The sequence below is a fragment of the Aphelocoma coerulescens genome, chromosome 5, assembly GCF_041296385.1.
Source record: "Aphelocoma coerulescens isolate FSJ_1873_10779 chromosome 5, UR_Acoe_1.0, whole genome shotgun sequence".
Classification (NCBI taxonomy): domain Eukaryota; kingdom Metazoa; phylum Chordata; class Aves; order Passeriformes; family Corvidae; genus Aphelocoma; species Aphelocoma coerulescens.
The window spans coordinates 21364170-21390243 of NC_091019.1; the positions used below are offsets into that span (position 1 = coordinate 21364170).

At 41.6% G+C, this 26074-nt stretch overlaps 1 protein-coding gene across 9 annotated transcripts in view; it reads right to left on the reverse strand.

Annotated features, from left to right (window-relative positions):
- Positions 1-26074, reverse strand: part of TSPAN4 (tetraspanin 4) — a 420840-nt gene that overhangs the window by 160148 nt on the left and 234618 nt on the right. For 2 of the 9 annotated variants that reach the window (XM_069017013.1, XM_069017012.1), the window contains exon 2: positions 25425-25504. The exons of 5 other annotated variants lie outside the window; for them this stretch is intronic. In XM_069017013.1, coding sequence (XP_068873114.1) covers positions 25425-25487 — 63 coding nt within the window. In that variant the 5' untranslated portion in view covers positions 25488-25504. Of the gene's footprint in view, positions 1-25424; positions 25991-26074 lie in introns of those variants that run through there. 2 more of the 9 variants (XM_069017009.1, XM_069017008.1) reach the window with 2 other exon arrangements.

The following is a 26074-nucleotide window of genomic DNA, read 5'->3' on the forward strand; positions in this document are numbered from 1 at the left end:
AGTACTTGTTCCAGTATATATGAAAAAATCAATTAAGTGAAGTAAAACAATTGTCTTTGAAGTATTCACAGTGCACTTTGGAAGGGCCATGTAAAGGAAGGAGAACATAGTAGTTTACATTATCTTTACCTGCAGAGTTTCAGCAGGAGGGAAAAGAAAAACAGAATCCCTCCTGCAAAAGTCTGTGTGTGGTTTGTAAATCTTACTGAAAGGAAGTGGCAACGACAAAACACACAGTTGGGACAGGCAGGCACTTGCAAATGGTTGGCCAGAACAAAAAATAAGAGATAAAAGAACAAAATTACCTATAAGTGCTATTCCCTACCACCTCTTACTTAGTGGATAGGCAGTCTTGGAGAAGGGCCTGCTGTAAATCCAATTAAGTCAGATTCCTCCAATTGTTTTAACTGGCTTTTGATAAGGCTTAGCTTTTAGATCTTACTATTCCTAATTACCAGGGTCATTACAGTGCTCCTTGAGGACCAACCAAGAATAAAACCCCACTGCTTTAAATACAATGCAAACAAACCCAAAGACATTCTTGACAAATCTTTGTATATAATCAAAAAAGAAAGAAGATGGGAAGATAATCTACAATGACCTGTACCATTATTTGCTGTTTTGCCACCTGAAAGCCAGGCATGGCCAATAGAAGGGGAAATATATTTCTGCTCCAGCTGCCTTAAGCTATTGGAGAGCTGCTCAGAGAAGCTCTGCAATGAACGATGCAGGGAATTAAGTAAAACACAGTCATTGTGACCTTCCCCATTCCATGACCACACAGCCAGGTAAAGGTTAAGACCCTGTGCATTCAAACTACCCAGCACAGTCTTTGAAGAGCCTGTGCAATCTGGCAGGGCAGTCCCAACTCCTTCCAGTAACTGCAAGGTAACACGAAGTACATTCTTTGGTACTATCACAGAGGAAAAGTGCTTTCAAGGGACTTGAAAATATTTACATGCCAATCTCTCTAACCAACAAGAACAAAAAAAATCTAAGGTAAAGTTGATGACATTCTAGAGAATTCCTGATACATCATGAGACCTTGTGTTGCTTAAAATATGCATTAATATGCATTAAAGAAGCTCCAGAGCATTCTTATTTTCAGCTGAATTATTGGCTCACAGCATGGCAGCCACTTCTAAAGACCTCTAAGAAAATTATTCTGTATTTCAGGAGGGGAAAAAAATAAAAAACAAGAGAGTATGAAATTACAGTGTATCAGTGTAGAACAATGCTCCAGTAAGATCCATTAAAAAACTGAAGAAAAACTGAACAGAGTACAAGAAAAGGTAGAGATTAGACTGATCCCAAGTCAAGGAAAAAATCTGGGACACAAGAACAAAATCAATCCATACTGCACAGAGCAAACAAATAGTTTGCTAGAGTCCACAAGAAAGTGCACAAGATCTTATCTGCAGTGGATAATATGCACTCACACTAGTATTTATTTTTGTACAATAGAACAGGTTAGAAGGGGAAGGAAGAAAGGAAAGTTGGAACCAAACCAAAAAAACCCCACCCAACCCAAACCACCAAACAGAATACAATTGATTTTTATATAACACGCTCATTGTGAAGTGTTGTAAATTACCTTGTTGCAAGACAGTCAATCACAACCTAAGGGAACAATAAAGTTTTACAGCAGGGTAAGTAGAGAGGAAATAGCTTAGAGAGGAGGAGAGAGAAAATGTATTGGGAAAAGAAAATCCAAGCACATCAAACATGATAGGATCAGTCTGGAGGGATAAGGGAATTAGCGAATGAGCTAAAAAAGCAGCAGTGTTGAACGCATCTTTGTGTGAAGATGGAAAGATTTTTTTCCTCCACAACAATATTCAACCAGATGGAAATAATCCAATAGTATCAAAGTATCAATAAAAGCTATTCTATCAGAGAGGAACACTGCTTTCTAGCTCCCCTTCCTCGTAGAGTAGCTGACCAGTATCATAAATAAACAGCGAGCATGCAGAAATTTAATTTCAAACATCATAATGGATCATTACAGCCACCTAGAACCTGAATTCGTAGAAATGCCAGGAACATGCAGTATTGTACTCTGCAAGGTTCACATCCACAGACACCATGTCAGCTGTGCCAAGTAAACAACTCTTGAATTCATCCCAGTACTTGTCCCAGAATCCTTATCCAAACTCACACCCTCACATACTTATATCCTAGAAAACTGATTCCAACTCCTCTGTAACAATTTCCTAAACAGGACATCGAGTCTCACGTGTTAGGTGGTTACACATTCAAATCTACACTGCCTCATTTGTTTAGCCCTTTTACCCACTGGCATCCAGATCCACAGTCCCATCTTTTCACCCCAAAGAGCACCCTTTCCTAAGTGCTTTCTTCTCTAGCCACATGAATATAGCCTGCAAATCCCTTTCACAGCGAGGACTTGCTCTCCTCATCTGTATTCGCCGCTGCGGTCACCTGGAGAGGCTGCGAGGGCCACGCGTCAGCCATCGACCGCCGCGGGCAGTTCCTGTCACCAGCACTAAGTAGTTGCTTATTAGATAGGCAGGGGAAACTCAGGCCTGTGAGCAGCGTTATTTATCACAGAAACCAAGAGCTGTGCAATGAGGGGGGAGGAGGATGAGGAGAAGGAATTCTGCCAGGGTTGACGGATGCCCTCGCCCAGGTAAAGCCTGTAATTCCGGAAGGGCAGGTGAAATCGATTATTTGCAATGGCTGGATTTCTAAAGAAATGATCTTTTAACTCAATCTTCAACCTGAGAGTGAACGTGGCCTTCACAATTAGTGGGGAGCAACAAAGGTAAAGAATTGTTGGATTAAGTACCCTTAATCTTACCCTTTTGGGATTAGGTCTGTGGTACTGTGGACTGCACTACAGCTCAGAAAATGGTTCTTGCAGGGGCGGTGGAGCCATACTGATTCCCTGGCATTCCTACACACTTAAGGTCTGTAATAAAGTTTAATAAATGTAATGAAGCAGAGATCAGTGCCTTTCCTCTAGAGAGCTGAGCAGCCCCACACCTTCCAGGTACATTCAAAACCTCAGTACGAGCAGTTTTCTTTCTCTCATCCCCGAATAGTTTCCAACTGGCAAGAAATACCCAGGGTGTCAACAGTTGTTCACTGGTTAATTATATTCTTGGAAGGCATCATACATCCTACATCCTAAACACCTTCAAGAGTCATTTGAAAGCTTGTCACCTTTACAGAAGATTTTCTGTCCTGGAAGTTAAATCAACTTCCCAAAACTACAGTCTGTACGGATTGGTGTCACAGAAAACTTATGAGCAACAGTACAGTTGGAATCACACTCCTGTAACCTACAATACTTTTGATCCTAACAGGATCCAGATCAGCAGCAGTATTTAGCAGCATGGCTTTACCAAAATGAAGGAAGGGCAATGGAAACACCACCAAAAATAAACACCACCAGCTGAATAAATTACATTAAGGGATATCGGGGAAAACATCCTTAGTAAGATGCTTCACATTCCCCTAGGCTCCCTCTCCTCCTCTTTTTTATACACTACCTTATCAAGGAGAATAAATTGGTTCAGGTTACTTGCTAAAAATAGAACACATCAATAAAACTCACTTCCAACCTCTTTAACCAGTTCATATTGCAGAAAATGTGTTGTAAAAGGAAGAAGGTTTCAGCATGCTAGTCCATTTCCATCCCTTAGTCATGCACACTCTCACATACAAACACTGAAAACACAAGCAGTGTGCCCCTACATTGAACCATTTTAAATAGTATCGTTTCCCCAAATGTGAGGGAACAACTAATTTGGAACAGAGCATCACTGCTTTCAAGACCACTACAGCTGTGCATATTGGTAGGGATTCAGCTCCTCACACTCTGTGTCCAGATTTGAGGATTTTTGCCTACTTCTTCAATAACAGGGATTTCTTTATTGCTGATTCCTCATCATAAAAAAGGAACAGAAGTCTTTGAAGTCAAAAGTATTACTTAATTCTGTAATCACTATAGGATAATAAGCATCTTTCAAGAGTGAAAAAGGATTGGTAATTTGAAAAAAATTATGCACCTGAAGATACACACAGACATGAAGACACCTACTTTGTATTTTGACTCCTCAACAACTTTGAAAACCTGACTTCCTCTCTTGTAGGCAGCCAGCAGAAAACTATCCTTAATCTTTTTTCTTCCTCCCTTTTTTTTTTATAATCTCTTTTATAGAGCAATCTGACATCCTGGTGCCCAGCAGTGATATTAATCATTGAAACACCCCTCTGTTTCCCCAGTTTCTCTTAGAATCTGAGAATCTGTTATGTAAAAAAGAGCAGTTGGCAAAGCACAGTTCTTACAGTTGCTCGAATGCCAGACTGAGATGCTGCTACAACCTCTTCCTTTTGCTGCCCACTCCAGCCCACCAAGGAAAAAAGGTAAGCAGCTCAAGGCAGCTGGGAAAAAGTGTCTTTGCCTGGCAGCAGCAGTGAAATTTGTGAGCACAATCACACAAAGGTGACACTTTTACTGAAGTGCTGTATGGGATGGAATCATGGAGCATCAACTTCCCAAGCCATGCCTGCTTACTGTTACGAGTTCCTCGAGGTGTTCTGTCCCAGGCTAAGGGTGTTCAGAGGTAGATTTTTCACTAACAGTGGGTATTAAGTCAGTGGCTTAGGACCGTAAGGTAACAAGAGCAGGCAGTTTGAGCAACGAGTCTGGAAGAACTGTGATCTTCAACATAGCAAATACTCAGTTTTTAGAGGAAAGTGGCATCAATCTTGAGCTCAAGGATGAGCTGGAAGAAGAAGGGAGGCCTCTACTGCTGTTTTCTGTTTGTCAGACCAGGTTATGATGCCTTTTCACACAGATTAATAAATCACACTAGAAATAAAATCGCAAAAATCAACAGCAACCAATTGAAAACAGCATTATTCGATGCCGATAAGAAACATGGTATCTATCCACAGAAATCCTGCTGCTGAAAGGCTGACCCTGATCAATTCCAAACACACAACTTAGTACCTTTGAACCAAGACCTCAACCCACAATTAAATGACCTTGGTTTAAATGATTACTACTTGCCAATTCATCTGGTGTGATACTGCCTGTGTGCTTTCAGCAAGAGTAACCTCAAGAAATACTAATTTTTCGGTATGAGGGAAGCTTAGCAGGGTTACCTCAAACTGTCCTAGTTTGGGGCAGGACCTTAGCGCTATTTGATACCACCTTATGTCATTGCTGGGGCAGAGAAAGGGACTCTCTGGCTTTTCCTTATCTCATTGCTGCTTCCAGTAAATTGTTCTTCTCTCAACTCGTGATTTTTACTTTTTGTGCCTCCAATTCTCAACTCCATCCCTGGAGCAGGAAGGGGGAAGGGAAGGGGAGGGAGGAGCAAGAGAGCAGTGAATGGTTTGGAAGAGCCTCGGTGGGGGCATTGAATTGGGAAATACCATTCCTAAACCAAGACACAAATACACCATGGATTATAAATGTAGATAGAGACCATCATCAGCACTCAGTTGATACAAAGCCCACTATGATATAAAGAGTGATTGAGAGCATCGAACTAGCACTGCTGTTGTTAAAACAAAACGCCACCTAGGTGCAAGGCAAATTCCCAGTTTGGGGAGTTTTGTCTTTTAACAGGACCAGTGTACAGTGACATGAAAAGTCTATTATTTTATTTCCCCATAAAAGAATTATGATTAGCAATGCTAGTGGTGGACTCTGCAATTTAAAGGATTCTTTTCAGTGAGCAGAGTGACACAGACTGACACCAGGTCCAACTCCTAGCTCAAAGCAGAACTAACTTAGATACCAAATGGAAAGCTGGAGGCAAAAGACAGACTAGCAGAGGAAAAAGAACAAGAAATTAATGAAGGAGAAGTAGCAGGATGAAAGGGAGTGGGGAAGTACAGAATAACACTTGGATGTTCTGAATTCTCATCATGATACTATATAGACTTCAGAGACCACAACTGCTGCTAAAAAGAGACCAAGTGTGGGCAGGGGAATAAAGGGATGGTGGTGAAACAGCCAGATCAATGTCAGGATGAGAGGATAGGAAAAAAAAATTCGAAGAGGCAGAGAAAGGAGAGCTCTGAACTGGCCTTAATTTTATCCCACAGGTAAACTCTGAATGCAGGTGCATCTCTGGTAGTAATTCCTATCTGCCAGGTAGTGCCTACACCTGTCTAGACCTGCAGACAACATTCTCTTCTAAATGGGTGATAAGGGAAAGGAATCTCAGGAAGTCAACACCTAAGAACTCTATTTCACACTTTTTTCACTGCCTTCTCCCATTCCTTTGCTCCAGTTTGCTCTGAAATGGAAAGTGCCTACATCTCTGGAATGTATCCATCTGGCACCACTTCCAAAAAGCAACAGCAAGGTGTGACAGCATCCAATACCCTACCAGCCCTTATACACTTTCCCTGTAGGAGAAGTAAAGGCGGGTATTTCATTAATAGAAGCTTCATAACAGTTTGCTGTAGCAGGGAAAAGTGCATGCTTACCTACAACAGCTGAAATGGAGTCCTGCCTGTCCATAATCCATGGGACAAACAACACAGCACCACAACAAGAATGAAAAATTCTGTATGCAGTTAAAAGATAGAAGGATGCTGAAGTGCTCAAGCTGTTATTACATACTGAAATTCACCACAGATCAAGATGATTCTTTTACTAGAAGTCTACCACTTAAGTATCTTTGTATTGTTTCTAAGTTCATCTTGTATTTTTGCCAAAGCCTCCAGTTCTGATGATGTGTTTGTCTCCCAGCTGCCCAAGTGGATGCTTTATAGTGTCTGTCTCAGAAGGATGCCTCTGCTCATGGTATTTGATGCTTCCTGACGTTCCCCCCAGCTACTCTAAAGTGGATTAAGTTCACTGGCCTAAGCAGCAGCAGACATGGTGCTGCTATTAACTGAGATTTAGTAAACGTTTCTGTTAACTCTGTTTTCACATAAAGCTCTTGGAGCAAGGTCAGGAAGAGTGAGAGAACACTACTTTTCTCTGAATTCCAGTTAGGCACCAAGCAGTGGGGGTTATTCAATACATTTCACTTTAAACCAAGGGTTTGCCATCTGTTCTGCACTCTAATTACAAAATATGAACCAAATATAACTCACTATTGTATCACAGAAAATAAGCTGTAGGAGACTTAAATTCATAGGGAAAGCTCTTTATTTAATGCAGAAAGCATCTGCAGAATTTTTCTTATGTTATCTTTTAGGCAATATAATCTAGAGGAAATGAGATTGCTTATCCAGGACCCTGACAAACACATTTCTGGAAAACTGGATGAGTCCCTGGGGTGAGATATTCAGTTTAGGAAAAATATGTTGCAGAGCAACTTCTGCATCAATTTTATCTATCTATCCAGAAGCGGAGGTATAATTATAATAAAAAGGTTAATACAGTCATGATAATACAAGAGGCAACTGGGGCAAGAATGTAAGATAAAAACTGCCTTTATTAGAGTGATTGATAAAGTTTGCTATAAAAGTGAAAAATAAAAAAAAACCAAAACTCCTTACGGACTGGTTTCGGGCTATGCAATTTATCGTTCATTTTTTTCTCCAACTACATCCAATTGAAAAACTACAGTATTTTAGTCTGTTGAGTGACAGAGTCTCACTGTAATGGAAACACAGATAGAAGGAACAGCTGAAAACAACACCTGGGTTTCTTACAAGCTGGTATCACTTGCGTGAAAGAGCAGCAAGAAAGGAGGAGTCTGGGGCTTCTCTTCGATCCAGCCTGTTGCAGGTACAGGCAGCTCTGCCACCTGGGGTTGTACATCCTGAAGAATTCTTGAGAACCTGGAGAACTCCAGTGCACTCTGACATGCAGTTTCATTATAGACTGAAATGTAACGAGGACTGGCAGCTGCCAAAGGAAAGCAGCCCTTACTCCTTCCCCACCACCAGGCAGCAAACAGCACTATGGAAGCATCCCGACAAAATGGGCTGCTTCTGCCAGCCTGGCAGTCCCTGCACAACCTGGAATTTCAGAGACTTGCAGCATTTTGCTTAATCAGGAGCTCGCTGCCTTACCAGATGAATGTGCCTAATTGCTGTTTACTGAAGAGACACCTATCAGTGATATACTTAATGAAAGCAGAGATGTGAGAAAGGAAGAGGGAAACATAAGGAACTAACTGTCTTTGGATTCTGCACATTCAAACACAACCATTGCTTAAACACATCTTAATACCCAGCATATTTCTCTATAACTGAGCACATTTAGTGAAACCGTATCGGATGACAGCAGGGAAAGTCTGACACTAAAAGCCTGCACGGACAGACGCCGGCATGGACTTGCTCCCTTACACGTAAGGAACTACAGTATATTGATGACAAACCCTGTGATAAAACCAGGAGTGCTGATCAAGCTAAAAAGCACGTGCTAATCACATCCACTGTGGACAATCCTCCCCAGCCCACCTCTCACGTACATTCTGGACTTAGGTTCCAGACACATGGGCTTTATGTCAAATCAGGTCTGCTTAATTTGAAGGTGAAGAATATAGCAACTGATGAAAACAGTCAGATAACTCACTCACTGGTTCCTGTGTCAACCAGGAAAACAGGCTCTCCTAAGGGGTTGATAAAACTCCCCCTAGCACAGGCCCACTTCTAAGGGTTGAGTTGGGAAGATGTTTGAATGAGTAGAGCACCCTTTGCCAAAACACTCCCTACCGTGCAAAATTAAAGACAATTTCTAGAATTCTAAACCACTCATCAAGAGAGAACTGAAGACAAGGACAGAATATCCACAACTGAACTACAGGAAAAACAGGCCAAAACAGAAGAGGTACATCTTGGATACTTTCAGGGTACTAGAGGTCTTGAATTTAAAAATATTAAGGGGATAAAAAGGAGGAATAGGTAGGAGCTAAGAAGTTCACAAGCCCAAAAGCAGAAGCAATAAGGACCTGTTCATCAATATGAGAAGCTCCAGTGCTAACACAGATTAGTCAGAACAGCTGCCAATAATGGAAGGGCTTTGACAAGAGTCACTTCCTAAGCGTGGCAGTGACAAAAATCATTGGGATGCCATTTGGGAAGGGCAGATAAGGGCATAACTACTGGGGAGGTTACTCTACTGAAAGATCCCTGTAACCCACAAAGGTAATATTGAGTGATCAGAGGAAACTGTATCTTCAAAACTACAGCTGTAGGAATTCATGTCTTCCAGAAAAGTTACTATCTTAACCTTTGGAGCAGGCAGAAAATGTCAGTGAAACCCAGATATTACTGGAAACTGTGGAATTTCTCACACTGGTTTCAAGAGAATTGAAAACCATTCTGGGCTTTAGATACATATTCTTAATATCCCCAGATAAGACTATCAACTATCTGGAATAATTTCCCATTTTAGGCTTTCTGCACCTTCTTCCAAAGTGTTTGGCACAGGGCTCAGATAAGACAATGCTTGTCCAACCAAATGCAGTAATGCTTGTGTGATGAAAAATGCCACAAAAAAAAAAAAAAAGGAAAAAGTTGAGGATATAGCTGATGTGGATCCAGAACAATCTTAATAACAATACTAAAAATCAGTTGCAATAAAACCATCCACAGGAAATGTTTAGATTTTGATTTAGACTCCTACAGACAAAGAGAAAGGAGACATTCAGATGAGTGACCCCTTTTTGAAAGACAGATTCAGTAGCAAACCTTCTTTAGGATCTTTTCCCTAAAGAAGATGAGTAGAAGCTGAAGTCAGTAGGGAAAATGCTGGGTAAAAGTCAGAGTCAAGGCAGTTCAGAGCAGTAAGCAGATTGCAACAGCAGCACTGGTTCTCCTCAGTGATGTGCTGAGGAGGAAATCATAGTGCAGGCAAGAACTATGCTAAGTACTGTTGATTAAAGGTTTGGAAACGATAAATAAGAACAGTGCTTTGGAAGACACACAAATCGAAGTAACACTTTTAAAGTGTGAATGATACATGCAAATTCCAAAACAGGTCCTCAGCACTCCTTCATCACTTCCTCAACACCTAAGCCTGGACATGCATGAGATCTTCCTGCTACTCACAAGTTTCTTCAGACAATAAGTGATGGCAAAAGGGTCTGGTTCCAACAGCCCTGACTGGTGATGTAATTTCTGAATAATCAAAGCTGCATCGTACGTGCAACTAAAGGAGCATGGTTTGGTATCACAGTCCACAGCACCTCCATCGGATATTACACCACTGCAAGAAGTGGGAAAAAATGCTCCACAGGAACTGGCATGTTTAATCCTTTGAAGACAAATGACTTTCACAACCAAGTGACCCACAGCTTTCAAAAATTATACAAATCCCATAGGAGGTGGAATGGAAGCCACCCCGGGCACATCACCAGACACTTTGAATTGCAGAAAAATAAAAAGCACCTTCAAGTCTGTTTATACCAAATGTTGCCAAAAGATCAAAACTAAGAATCTGTTAGAGACTCACTCCAAATACAGCAGTGCTGCTGCCTCTGTCCCTCTGATTCTGCTATGCTCTTTAACAGGTATGTGCTCCTCTAAAACACAATTTGAAGCAGGGGCAGCAAGTGCAGAGGTTTCCAAATTCATACTACATTTTACATTGTTTCTGTAAAGCTGCTTTCACACTTTAGGAACCTGGTCAACTAACTCATGAATAAACATTTTTAATAGCTTATTCAGCTCTCCATGACAGTAGAATTAAACTCTCCCAGTTGTATGATCCTTCTGTCAGGCTTACAGGTAGTACATTAGAAGGAACAGTTAAGAACTCAGGATCAAAGGTAATTTAAAAAGACTGCCATGTATAAACAATATCTAGATCATTGCACAAACCCTCTGGAGTGTCAAGGGCAACTACAAAGTTCAAGCCAGTAATAAAACTTCCTGCTCAATTAATAACATTTTCAAAAGAAGCAGACAGCAAGTTTCAGCTTCCCAGAAGAGAGCACCTATTAGGGACAAACAACCAGAGCAGAGCAGAAAACTTAAGAGACAGCTCATTAACAATATTTCCTTGGTGATAAAATCTTAGGGATATACTGGTCCTCCAGTTCAATGGTCCTAGGTGCTTCTTCTCAAAACTCAGGAAAGTACAGTCTATATGAATGAAGTAAGAAAAAATAAAACCAGAAAATCCATGTCAACATTGTCTACACAAGAATATTCATCTGAAGAACAAACCCACCAGTGTGTGCCTGCAGAGACAGAGTAAATTGCCAACAGAGGCAAAAGAGCAAAAACTGAGGTCAGAAAGGGAAAGTTCCAAAGTAGAGACTTGTGGAGGGGTAAGAGGATGCCTGTCAGCCCAGCAGCACCCACAGAAGCAGTCCAGCAGTGGTATTTCTCCCCTGTAGGTAATTTTTAAGATTGCAGATATATTCTTCTCTGATTACAAAAGTTACTAAAATTATTTGAGACACAAGAAGCCCGAACCTTCGGCAGCTGTCTTTTAAGCAGAGCCTATTTTTTAATTTTCATAGAAACAAACCCAATATGAGGTGCAGCAGTAGGCACAGAGGTAGGAGGTGAAAATTAAATGCAATCTGACAAAAGGTTATCACAGTGTTACAAGAAAACCCAGTCTTGCTGTGCCATTCTCAGGATTTTTCTCACTTGAAAAAAAGGATTTAAGCAGACAATTAGAAGCAGAGCATCCAAGACTACTGAAACTACTTCAGCCTTCTGCCTTTCACATAAACCTTGGGTTATATGACACCACACACAGCACAGTTAACACTCCTGCTCAGACTTGACATTTGCTAAGAGAATTACATGAGTCTGAAATGGGAGAGGTGAGGATCCACTTTCTCAAATTCATGTCACAGTTGCCTTGTTCAAGGGCAAAGCTCCTCCTGTGTTCTGCAGGCAGAGGAGAGAGACTTGAAATAAAACTTCGAAGGACTCAAATCATGTTCAGCTATAATGGAAATTCAACAGGACATAGATATTTAAGTCGTATTTAGTCCTTTTCAACACACCAGGCTCAAAACCATCACTATCATTAACATCTTCCCAGTGTGGATGACTCAGTCCTCCCCAATCATAGAAAATATATAATAATTAATGACCAAAAAGTGGCAACAGCTTGAAAAAGTTAAAGAAACACACAGGCTCTTCAGAAGTTAAGAAATACACAGGCCCTTCAAACATCTTTTTTTCTTCCTCCTACCATATGTATATAACTGTACACTCTAAATGAAACAGACCCAAAGCACAAGTCTTTTGGAGTGCCTTCACTTCCAGCTAAAACATCTGACAATTTTTTCTCTTCTGGCACAGCTATTAACCACCTAATAGCCTGGAATGGCGGCTGTTAGATAATAGCTTTTGTAAGGAGATATTGTGTTCCAAAAAACTAAAACTCCTGCTCTCCTGAGTCTTTTCCCATTTTATATATAAGAATTTTTTTTAAAATAATGTATTTAATTTTAAGCAGAAAAGTAAATTAAGAAAATCCTGCAAACAAAGCCAGTCTAAAACATTACTGGTTTTTATTTAATCTCCTTCAAATTTTTAAAAGCAATGTCTGTATTAGACAACAGAATCGTAGTCTCACAGCTAATGACCTGCAGTTGAGCTGTCTGACATGAGCAAAATGACTCTCCAGTGAGGGAGATGAGCACTGGGTCCTGCAGCACAAACATGGCAATGGTGGCTGTGCAGAGGCCTAGACTGAGGTAACTGTATTGATCTTAGAGCAACTATATAGAAACAAGGATTTTCTTTGATGATATTGCTCAAGTGGTTTTCTGAGAACAAAAGTACTTATTTTCATGCCTCAGGTATTGTTTTTATTTGAACAGAAAGGGAAATTGTTTGTTTTAAATCTTTTGAGGCTTCCCCAGTAATGTTAGCAATAATCCTCTATTTTATCAAAAAGAGTTTCAAAGAAGCAACAGTAAGTAAATAGCCTGGTTTGTCAATTCCTTTCCTAATATGTAACCTGCCAAAAAAGTCTACTGAGACTTCCTATTCCATGATCTACAGATCTTAGTAATTACTTTATATTATACCCTTCTTATATATACACAGTGCCATTCATCTCTTAACTTGTATTATTGATTTCATGAAAATTATATGATCTTCTCTTAATATCCCTAAATATTCATATAACTTAAGGTGTATTTTCCCCCTAGAACAAAATCCACCTGTCCAATATATACACCTACTGTTTCGGTGTAATCATTATAACTTCCAAACTTGAGAGATCTTTAAGTTCCACTGCTCTCACTTGTTATTCCAGATTCTAAGTGAAACAGGGTCCTGTTAGCCAAAACTGAACACCCACTCACAAAAACTCAATTATCTCACTCTTTCATACACAGGCACACACACATGCAGTGATGAAATGCTTCAGATAAAACAAATGATTCTACATTTCACACAAGAGTATGTCTGAGGTGAACATCCAGCTGTTGCTTCCTAGAGATCTTCAAGGGTTTCTTTTAAGCATCTGCTTGTCTAGGTCAGGACAAAATCAGCAGCAGCACTGAACTGTCACAACAAAGTCTTTTTAAACCTTTTGGAAGGCTCCGGAGATCTCAGAACACGTGTCCAGGACTTTGATAAACTTGTAAAATCCTCCTACTGTCCCTTTTTATAAAGTTCAGCTTCTCCTTAGGAAATCTACCTCTTCATATACTGGAAAACAGCCTCCTTCCACCATACTGGCATATACCAGTACACACCTCCACATTCCCACTAAACCCTCACAGTGCAAATGCCATCAGTAACAGCAGTGCCAAGACGAGCAAGACTGTGCTTGACCCTGTAACTGCAACACCACAGAGAGGCTCTGTTCCCTCTCCTTCTCACCATTCCCTGTGCAGAGGTAGAGGTACAAGTATTCACTGGCACAAGGACGTGTCCCCAGCCTGAAAGTCACAACACTAAAACCCCTCCCTTAAGCAATGGTGGCATTGGCATCCCTGCTGCCCCACCACAGCTCCTGCAGGGGGAACTGTACAGCACTTGCACCTGGGGTTCAGGAGCTCGAGGCTGGACAGCCCAGTGCAGCACAGTGATGGCTTCTGAGCACCATCTGAGCCCTCTGGCACTTCCTGCCCTGCCTTCAGAAGCAGAAGCCACATAAACTTTGCAGTAGAGTCCATGGGTAGCTAAGGCTTAAAGGTTTGGAGCTAATTAACACAGCACAGCTGTAGGGAAACCAGCTGTGCCCCTGCAGCTTCCCCACTTTACCCGTACTGTTTAGAAAGAAAGGACAAAGCATTTAGCAATAGGGGCAAGAGCCTAATTCAGGAACATAACAAAGCAGGTGAAGCTGCAAAGACAAAATCAAAAATCAAACTAAAACTACTATGTGCAGCACTGGATCTGTGAGCAACCTGCCATATAGTCAGAATACAGGTTAAACTGGACTGATATTTGGGGAAAAAGGACCTGTTTGGTAAACCAGCAGAAGATCTGACACCTCTGTTGAGCAGCTGAAACAGGCCCTAACAGCTCATGACATCTGTGATGAGAAAAAGATGGCTGTTTTACTCAGCATAGTGGGAACTTACACCTGTAACTTGCTGTGCAACCTAACAGCTCCTGTTATGCCAGCAGACAGCAAAGCATGTGCCAAGACTATGTGAATCCTACAGAGCTCGCAGCCCATTGACACTATGAGGCCACAGAGCCTTTCCACTTTCACACACATAATAAAAGAAGAGAAAAGATCCCCAAAGCTCAACACGTGGCTGAAATAAAAAAAATTAACAAAGCATTGCTAGTTATGACAAAACTAGATGATGCACAAAGATTAACTCACAAGCAATAAGCAAAGGAAAGCAATGCAAAACCAGGTACTGACGGCATCAAATGTGACTCTGAAGTATCAAGGTCTGGCTCAGATCTCACCAGCAATATGGAGCATTTGTGCAGCTGCCCAGCCACGTGATGAGGACAAGAGCACATGCTGCACCAAATGGTGTACAGTATGACACCCCTTATTGCTTTCAACCTGCATTTTCTTTCTTATGCTTAGTAACTTTTCATGCTATGTCTATGCCAGGGAGCTGCAATATCATCCCTTCAATGTTTCCTGAACAAAAGCATGACATGAACAGAACAATGTCAGGGTGTGCTTGCAGTGTCACAATCAATTTCATAATGCAAATGAACTTTGGGTCAAAGGTAAACCCTGTAGGAAATGTAAAAAATGGCAACATATACAGAAGTTGTAAACATCTCAAGGAATTACAATCATATTATTTCAGAAAGATATAGAGTGACATAAGAAAGCACAACCAGCTGAAGAAGAATGTGCCAGAGAACTTTGTACTTCTTAGTTGGGCAGTTACATTTGGAGCCCACAGAACACAGGGTACAAGTGCCAAGCCCAGGGGACAATAAAGTACTTCATATAGACAAACATATATACTCCTCCAGCTAGTAGGGGTGAGATATAAAATGAAGAGCCTTCTGCTGTTTTCATGATTTTACATCAGAATTATGGAGTTACTAAAATGGATTTGGTTGCAGAGGGAGCACTCCCTCTGCACACGCACAGGGAAATCCACACTGCTATCACAGCGAAGCTGACATGTAACTGTCAGCAGCTTGTGCTAAAAATTCTAAGCTGGGAACTGAATGGGTTGGATATTACTCTGGAGAGAGAAATTTCAACTGCAGTGACAAAGCATGAAGTATTTCCAAGGTCCAGCCTCAAAATAATAACTTCTGGGTAGAGCAAGTGGAAGTCAGAGGAAGGTACCAGTAGCCAAGAAATCAAAGGAAAACAAAAGCTGTGTTTGACAAAACACCAGTGCCTTAATCTTGAAATCCTACTGAGTATTTGCTGTGAAATAAAGGCAGAAAGAAATTCAGTACTTAGAAAATGCAAGAATTTAATCTAAGGCTTTACTTGGATTATTGAAACATCCCTCTAATGTAAGCAGTGGAAAAAAGAAACATGGGACTGCCCATTCCATGTTTTTTCAGGATTTCAATTTAACCAATACCATAAGTGGAGACACATGCTCTCCTTAGGTACAGGACATTTTTCTCAGTGACTCTTCGTCGATTTTTCTCCAAGAATTATCTACCTAAAACCTATTTACAAACGGAAATTGGAGAGAGAGAAGGAATAAGTGTTGTAAGTAACACACAAGAGCATATTCAAGAAGACAGACTGGTCAGAGTATGGTAAAAATGTTTCAGGTCCTGTGAATGTACCCAAATAATAAGAAATTGAAGTTGTCACAAATTACACACAGGATTTCAGTGACGCTTATTCAAATAAATAGATCCTAACTTACTACACTGTTTCTTTGCCTCTGAGTTGAATCTGAGACCTCCCTGTGGCACTGGAGCAGTAATTCTATCTGCTCTCTGATCCCCCTGAAACACGTACTGTTTTGCTGCCATGTTATGAGTCCTTTTCAGAATGTAATAATGCTGACACAGAAAAGGGAATAAAGAGCTTAGCCTGGAATGTTAAAGACACTCCCCAGTTTGGCTACCAAAACCACTGTGATCGTGTTTACCACTGGGTTCAGCTTTCCCCAGTAAGGAGCACCAGGAAAACCCTGACTGAAGAGAAGCAGTGCAGCTGTGTGCTCCAGCTGTGACAGAGAGCTCTAACACACCACCCAAGAGGCACATGGAGATCCCTCAGCACATCTGCCAGGGAGAGTAGGGCAGGGGCACTAAAGCAGCACAAGACAAAATTAACATGTTCTCCATGGTACAAACTAAATCCCACCACGGACACAGGACAGGGAACCACAAAAACTTGGAAAACGAGCTCTTACTGGTTATAATACATATGGCTGTGAGGAATGGACTCATGTACATTCAAATCGTTCCTGGTTTTCTTTGCACTGAAAGAGCAGCCATAAAGCTCTCAAGGTCTCTCCTTTTTCGCACCAGACTTTTATTACTATACGCTCTGGGGCTTGCAAACACCAGAAAAGTACTAGTTCCCTGCAAAAGTGAAAATGTCTTGTGGTTGGAGGTCCTGAATGAACAACGAAATAATGTCTGCTTTTTCATGTCCAAGGATGCTTCAGTGTATTCTTTGGTAATGGCAGCATATGTATATAGGACATATTTGACCACTCCTGTGTTCTTTATTTTATTTTACAAAGTCATTCTAAAACTACCAAGTATTCTGCATTAATTTAATAAGTACAAAACAGATGGTAGATGTGTTAAAACTCTGGCCTTCAAGGATTGGAAGTTGTAACAGATTGCAAGTGGCAGTGGAACTCTATTCTAATCCAGAGTTCCAGTTATTTTGTTCAAGAAAATGGTATTAAACATGTCACCCTCAGCTCCTTTCCAGGCTGCTACAGATGAATTAGTGAAAAGATTTATTGAGACATAAATAACCAATTTGTCCTACAACCTTGGATGAATGTCACTTACAAAACAAACAAGAGTACAAATGTTCAACTGGCCAATGTGAAGGCAGTCTGTTTACAAACATTTACAAACTTGTCAGGAGCAATGTGGTGGATAGCACAGAACTGAAGGTTAATTTGTTGGGGGACTTTAGGACAAAAATAATGTAATAAAATGGCCATGAATAACCACATCTAAAGTTCTAGTTTCTACCAGGGGAAAGGAAGATATTAAAAAATTGTTATGGATAGAAAATCAAAAAATTATTTGAATGCTTCAGCAATTCACAACGAACTGGAGCTGTTTTATGTTTTATAGAAGAGCCATTAAGTCCATCTCCCCCAGTATATACCTTCAAAACAGCCAGTGGTGAATACTGAGGGAGTAAAGAGTGTCAGCAATGTCACAGAAATGCTCTATAGCAAGATGACCTAGAGAAAAATCCAAATGTTCAACAAAACCAAACACACTCATGTATGGTGCTTGCCAAGGAGACTTCATTGCCACTATTACAAGTGCCTTCCAGCTTGTCATAGGAACTGCGACAAGACTGGAAATTGCAAGTACCACTAATGGGAGAGCACAGCATGGGAGGGGAAAAACCCTTAGAACTTCTGAAGCCCGAGACTGCCTCCTATGGAGGAAGCCATTGAGCCTTTCCAAGCACAGCAGCACAAAAAGGAACTTGGTTGTGGCACTCGTAGAGTAGTGAATGAATGCATTTACTGAGAATGTAACATTTCTCTGCGTTCTGGGTTCCCACACTCTCCCTCCTAAATAGCGTGTAAGACAGCAAGGACAAAACAACTGGCAATTGAAGACGGAAGGAGAAAGTGTAGAACAAGTTGGAGCCACCATCAGATTCTGCCACAGCAGCTGCTGGCTGCTATCTAGTGTGCAACTGTGTGTGTGTCTGAGTGTGTGTGACTCACTCAATACCACACAGCTCAGACAGACTCCAACATTAAGACAGCACAGACCAATACCTGCTGAAGCTGCACTCTATTTAAAGTGCCTGAGAACAAAAAAGGGCTCTGTGAGGAGTCTGGAAAAGCAAGCAGGGGGGAAAAAAACCACAACCAAACAAAAAACTCAACAAAATAAATATCCAAAAGTTTTGAAGGTCTGTGTATAAAAACTTAAAAGATCGAGTCATTCTGGTCCTTTGTCACTGTATATCCATCCCTGTGGCTCATTCAAACCACTATTTCAAATGCATGGCATCTTTAGAACAAGCCTCAGCTGAAACTCATGTTACAAGGCTCTGCATGCATTCACACTTGACACAGGCGAGGAGGGTTTTTTGGAGGGTGTTGGTTTTTTATAAAGAAGACAGACTTAAGATGTGTTTCAGTAGGACAGTCTAATTACAGGCTGCAATTTCAATTTCATTTACTTCTGTTGCATCTTATGATGGCTTAACATTTCCCAGAGAAACAATTACAGGACAGTGCTAAGAATACAATTTACTGTCTCCAATCTTCATGAATATGTAGAATTCATTCCACCCAACACCACATTTCATTTCTAACCCTGCAGTGTTTACTTTACACCACAAATATCAGAGAGAAGTGTCTTTATACATTTTATGGAGATACTGTATATTATTCAAACTTGTACAGATTTGCAACCCTAGCCAAAAGTTTGGTTCTAAATAAATAAATCATAATGTAGTAATAACAGCTATCATGATTTAAACAATAGTGTCTGGAGACAAACTGAGACTGGGATTTTATCCTTCTATATACTCTGTGGATACAGAGCTGCAAATAATCCCCTGGCCAAAAGGGCAGGGGATTTTTCTTCTTCTAAAATAAAGACCCAAAGGGCATGAAAGGGATGTAACACATGGGCAGAATAAGCATATGTTGTAGCAGTTATTCCAGTTTTGATTATGGCCCCAGTGATGAGAAGTCCTGTGTAAGAAGCACTGGCTAGCCTTCAAAAGTCTTCAAGCCAAGAAAAGAAGGAAGAGGAATAATGAGAAAATTATCTCACCTGCCTTTTTTCTTCCTCTGTGTAGGTCAAAGTATTGGCTGCAATACATTTAGTATCTATCATGGTCCAGAAAAGGGAATTATGTTTGCAGCCTTTTGACTCACCACTTTATAAAGGCCAGTTTGCCCACACCTGCAGCATGGCCATATCCCATGGGTCTACTCATGGGATATCAATATGACAGCAAACATACCCAATTGCTATGAAACTGCTCGTCATGAGCAAAAGAAGCAGGAATAGGCTCACAGTAAGCAGTAATCTATTATATGGTCAACTTGAAGGTAATTTTTTTGCTCTGTTAGCAGCCTTCTGAACCTGGTTTTCTAAGGAAAAAAGAAGATTATGAAAAAGAATTGTGTTGGCTGATTATCCCATGAATAACTTGTGAGCCCATTTCCCACTGTTAGCCTGATCTGACAGATAGGCATTCTTCTGAAGTCATTAACTTCCTAAAAGTTTTCAGGAGGTATGCATTTAGATAGCAGTTGTAGCCCTCAGCAGTGCCTTCACCAGGAGATACAACCCCAGCATGACCCTCAGTCCCTATTAGACATGAGGATCCACACAGCAAAGGGACTGTATGAATGGTGCCACTATGGAAAAGCCTCTAATTGGTGCCCATACAAATCAGACATCAGATAATACAATCATCTCTCTCTCACACTTGAGATCAGCCCTCAATAGTTCTGCTTCTCACAGAAATGCCATTTTCTTGAAGTCTGTAATTCCCACATCAAATGAGTCTCCTTTCTTTAAAGGCAATGCTCCTCAAAAATGCATCCTCAGAGAACCCTCAGAAAGACAAGGTGTCAATCACACTGAGCAGTTTCTGGAAGGGGCAAGTAACAAAGGAGAATCAGAAACTCAGAGGCAGCTAGAGAAAACTACATTCTGGGGTAAGCTTCCCATGTTTTAATTACACAGAAGCAAAGTCTGCTTTGCTGATTAAACAAGCTTTTGTTTGTCATTACCCACCTCTTACACATTTGAAAACACACAGCCTGTCTCACTTCCAATCAAACTTTCTTCTCAGAGCAGCACCCAGCTGGTGGGGATGTGACTGAGGTGTGCAGAAGAACACCCAGCAGCTGCAACTGGTAAGCTCAGCTCCATGGGATGAGCTGCAGCCCTCGCCCCTCAGAGGAGAACATGTGCACACAACAATGATGAAATGGGGGCCCTGCTTTTAAAATGGCTTACTGCTCTATTGGTAATTTTTTTTCCACTAACTTAAAACTGAAGCCAAGTGTAACCACAAAATGATTGCTGCCCTCAGCCACTAACAATCTATAGAGCTTCTGGCTGTTCTAACCATCAATCTCATTCAGCTGACTGATGGAGGATGCAGATGAAGGACAAGGAATGCACTACAAGAAAATCAGCTACTTCTCTGACAAAATTCTCCACCTTCCAGCTAACAGCTCTTCTCAAGCTAATAATGTCAGATGGTTGCCCAACAAGGTACAGTGAAATGAAGAGACACCCCTCTGCCTCTACCCTCTGGCCAAATTTGGCCAGGATCACTCAAACACAATCCAGTGCCCCATGGTGCATTTTCAGATCAAGCTGTTCCTTTCTCCAGCTGTCCTGCGCAGTCTTCCACATATTACAAACATTTGCATAGTTCTTACAACACAACCTGTGCTGCTGAAGTGCAAGAAAGTAAAATTATGCCAGTAATGAGGGATTTCTCATTTTCATTACTTCCTCTCCTTCTAATTAAATGTGAGTAATGTTGGCAGTATCACCAGTGCACCAGGCCAGCAGTAGTCATTAGTGCAGAGCTTCCCAAAAGCTCTGGTGGTCCACAAACCACCGGCAGCAACAAAAACATAGGAAGAAACCCAGAGCTGGACCCTAGAATCAGATTAAACAGGTTCTTATGTTTTTTCCCCACACACATCCTGGTGCATTCACTAGTGCTACCTGCCACTTCCTTGGCTCTGTGTTTCCATACATTTCAGATTTGCACTTTGTGTCTCATAAGCCAAGATAAGGCATTCCCAGGGCTGTATTAGTTGGGAATTTAATACGGACCAAACGGCAAAAGAAAGCAAAGTGCCTTGCCTCATTCCTTCATCCAAAAAGGTGAAAAGCAGAGCTCCAGCTGCTCATTTCAGCCATAGTGTGTCCAGCAGATGGCAACTCCCAAGTTTTCAAGAGACCAGAGATTATTTCGCTGGGTCTTTGGGAGCCTACCCAAGGAAATCAAAACTTTTTGAAGGCTCTGACTGCTTTGTAGTGCAAAGTGCTGCATATTACAAATGTAATATGTTTTAACAATGGAAAGGAGAAACATGCATAGAAATAACTAATGGTAAGTCTGATAAATAATAAACTTCTTTGCCTCCTTTCTTTTTGTTGCCATCTCCTCTTTATAACTAAATTTCTAACAACAGCATTTTGCCGTTGAATTTCTCTATTGGTTAAAGCTTTACCTGAAGAGTCAGCTATAGCTATTCAGTTGACTGAAGGGCAAATTCTCTAGGTAGTTTTCCCTAGCACAGGATCTAAGGAAAGCACAAGCCACTGGAAACACAAGCACAGCTAGTGCATTTTCTTTTTTGAGTCTTAAAGGTTTAGGAGCTAAAGTTGAAGCAAGTGGGGATGCTGCTTAAGTCAAGGGGATTAAGGGAATGACATTTTTCTTTCTACAGCACTCTCTCAGCCTTTAAGGTACATCCCACCTTTTTTAACAAGAAAAAAATTTTAAAAAAAGAGAAGGCACCAGAGCCTTGGATTAAAAGCACAGAAAGAAAAAAGTTCATTTTACTGACTGTAAAGAAAACCCATGTCTGGAGGACAGAATGTGGAAAACAAATGTTCTTCCCTGGGTATGTCACAGAGAAATGCAAATATTTCATTATGAAAAATATTCTGCTCTGTGATCATCTGAGGTGCTCTTCAGTCTCAACGGTTCAGCAATTCAACAAGTGAAAATCGAAGTCCATAAAAATGAATGAAGCCAGGCAAGTATTCTGTATCAGCTGACAAAAGTTATTTTGGGAGCTTACAAACCAGTGAGTGCAGGGATACAATGATGGCTCGTCTGCATCTGGCACTATTCCAGGAAATGGCCTCTGAATTGCAATTCCCATTAGAGAAGCAGTGCTGCTCTCCAATATTGTTTTGCCTATGTTTCAGGACCTTAATACCCCAGAGTAGTTGCAAATGCACCAAGAGCAATTTGCGCAGGACTCCTCATGGAGAAATAAGCTATTCTAGGAATATCCAATCTTTTCTCTACATTAATAGCTGCTAGTCTGCTGTACCAATGGACTGATTCAGCATCAACACTGACAAGGCACTTCAGCCTCTGACACTTGTGAAGGAGCTTTGTGTTCCCTTTAACCCTTGGAAAGGGGAGGAGAAATTTGCTCTGTTTTCACAGGTATACGACAGCTTTTAAACATTTTACAGCATGAGCACAGTTTCTAATCCAACAAAGCTTGCCAGGAACATTTAAAATCAAGGTCTCAGAGAATTTGCTTCCTATAAATTCACCAGTATTATAAGAAAAGGATCTTTTCCCCAGAAATGCAGCACCAATCCCACTGGAGTTGCACAGGGCTGAGGACTGTTTTCTGCCACGCTATGGGAAAGACAGCTGAAAGTACTGGGAAATAAGCTGTAGGGATGCACAAAATGTACTGGAGTTAATGAATAGGAACGGGAAGAAGAATATGAAAATATGATTTCTGATGGAAATCAAAGCATTTTCTCAAAACAGAATCAAAAGCAGGAACAAGCTGTAATAGACATTTAATTAATTTAATGCAATGACTGCTCTCAATACATGAAAAAAAAATCTTTCTACTTAAACTATCGTCTGTTACTAACCGACTACCTAGAGAAGGGTGGAGAGGAAAGGTGGAACCAGCAAAACTTCTGTGAGCATGTATGCAAAGAGAATCCTATCTTCTTGCAGAGATGCTTTTCCTTTAATTTCACAAAGTAAAACATGACAGATAACTGAAGACAAGATGAAAAACAAAACAGCACCATCAACCTGTAATCATTCTAAGATTTCTGATCACTAGAAATGGAAATTTTTTTCTGCTTATACTAAGGAGAGGCTAGCCAGTACCTTTAAAAATCATCTCCTTTTAGTTACTTTCTTCACTGTGAGAAGGTGAAGAGCTGCATCTATTATAACTACATGCTGTGCAAACCTCATTTGGACATGATCATCATCCATCACTCCTGCTGTGCAGGTAGCATGTGAAAGGGAAACAAAACAGATCGTGCTGCAGCATTTGACAGCACCCACTCCCCTGCTTCAGCTCACCAAGAACCTGGCTGTCACATGGGTATTCTCTTTTTTGGGACCCCCATCTTTTCTCTCCCTCCAAGCATAGCTTGGAGCAGCTCTGATGGTTTCAGGGAGGAGACAGAAACCTTTCTTTCTCTCACAGAGCATTAACGCTTTCCTAGTGAAAAGCATGCCAAAGATATCTATTATGTGCAACCGTGCATCTGTAAATAAACACACCTTGCCTTTGTAAATACACAGACATTACTTGCAGCAGTACCTCTTCTTATCACACGGTATGTTTCAGTGGAAGATGAACATTACAAGAGGAACCAGACTGCCTGTATCCTTTGAGGCAGTGCTGTGCACAGTCCTGAAAAGAGCTATTAATGCCAGCATCCTACTGCTTTTCTCTAGCACACACTTCAACTAACTGTCAGTACTATCCATAATCTCGACCAGGGACAGTCAGGAGAGGCACAAGAATGCATGAAAGATAGCGTTTTTCTTTTTCAGAAAGGTCTGGAGTAAACTGAAATAAATATTAGATGATTTTTAGGGGAGCAGCAGCAACCACAGTTAGCCTTGAAAGACAGAATGCAGCCTTACCAACACTCTTTTCACCAGCTTTATGTAGGATGCAAAGAGAGCACCCTCCTTGTGTTTCACAGCCCTGGTTAGTGCTGTGCCAGTTCAGGGAAGCTGCACTAGTTTATCACACCCCGGTATTACTTGGGTCAGCAGAAGTTGCCTGCACTTTGTGTTCTGTGATGCACTGCAGCACGCCTGGCTTTGAACCGCTGTACAGCAGCGCACACTAGAGAACAGCTCCTTCCATCTCACTCACAGCCCCCCGAGCACCTCCAGCAGCTCACGAGAGCACAGACCACCAGTAACACGGACACAGTAACACCCAGCTGCAAACACACACCCCCTCCTTAAGTGCCAGGACAGGAGGGGTGTCACTCCATAATACACCTTATTTCCCTCACCATGCTAATAAGCCACTTGGGAAGAACAAGCCATTTAAAGGCATCTCCTGAGGATCTTGCAACAGACCTTCCCACGCAGGATTCTGGACAAGAAACACTTGAACTAGAAATCCTGTCCTGCCCTAGCAAATATGCTGCTCCCTTTCTTACAGGACAAACAGCACTGGATCCCCCTGCACTGCACTTCTTTAGTCTCCAGCTACAACCTACACTCCATTACGTGAGAGTGAAGTGCCCAGCCACCCTTGTTGCTGACATCCACCTCATTTATTAAAAGGATGATGACACACGCATGCCTCGTAGTGATTTGATAAGCTCCTGCCAGAGTAGCAGCCCCAGAAGCAGAGAGGAGCGCTCTGCTCTCTCTCCACCCACGTCTTCAGCAGGGAATGGCAATGCCAGGACCCACCACTGACTGTAACAGAGAATGATTACCTAGAGATTCCCGATACAAGCTTTAATGCTGTGATGTACCAAGTGTGCCATCAGCAATGGAGCAGTGGATGTAAGCACGTGCTCAACTTACAAGCATAAATGGCCCCACTGATTTCTCTAGGACTATGCATAACTTTTGAGGCAAACACACATAAGAATAAAAGATCAGGGCACGAAAAAAAGTGTACAGCTCTCACTGGAACAAAGTGATGAAGGCATTCATGCAACTGACCTCTACAAATACACCCTTTCATCAGTTTTGAAATACAGTTGAGGGCCAGGAAATGAGAGGATGAAAAAAACCCTCAGTAGGTTATCCACACAATTAATGAGGCCACAGAAACAGTAGCCTAGGCACCACTTTGTTCAACTCCTAAGTTTAAAAGCAGCAACAAGTTCACCTTCCGTCTTAGTAAACAGACACAAACGCAACCATCTCGCGGTTCCAAACATGTACTCACCCAGAAGAGAAGGTTGAAAACAAACATTAGGTACTTGATACACTGCAGGCAGTTGTGAGCCATGCTGCACCTCTTCAGTTCTAGGAGAAAAATAAATGAGAGATCCAGGTAAAAGACAACGTACTTGTTTCCCTTGGGGGTCGTGTACTTAGCCTTGGTGGCCTTCGGGCCTGGGTTGGTATGAAATCCAAAAAAAGAGTTGCTGGCAGCCCCAAACTGGCCACCATACATGCTGCTGTAGCGACGGAAGGCGCCATTTGGGAAACTGTAATCCTTGCTGTCCAGGGAAGGGCTCCTGTGATAGGTCGACTCATCGGTGCTGGACCTGCGCATGGTGGCTTCAGCTGTCCCGTTTCTGCTGCTCTGACAGCCGTCGGGCGAAAGGTTGGTGATCCTCCTTCCTCCTCCTCGCTAGGAATCCCCTATTGCTTTGCACCAGCTGTTCTTTTGTCTGCCATCCTGCCAAGGAGTTACGCGTGCTGTGCGGCAGCAAAGTTGGTGAACTGAAGTCTGCTTAGCCAGGAGTTAGGGAGCAGCGTGCTTCCACATGAGAAAGACTTCTGCACAAGTAAACATTCCCGTCACTGTCACGATCGTCCCTCCCGGCCCACCCCGCTACCAAGGAAGGAAAAATCAAGAGAGAGATGTAC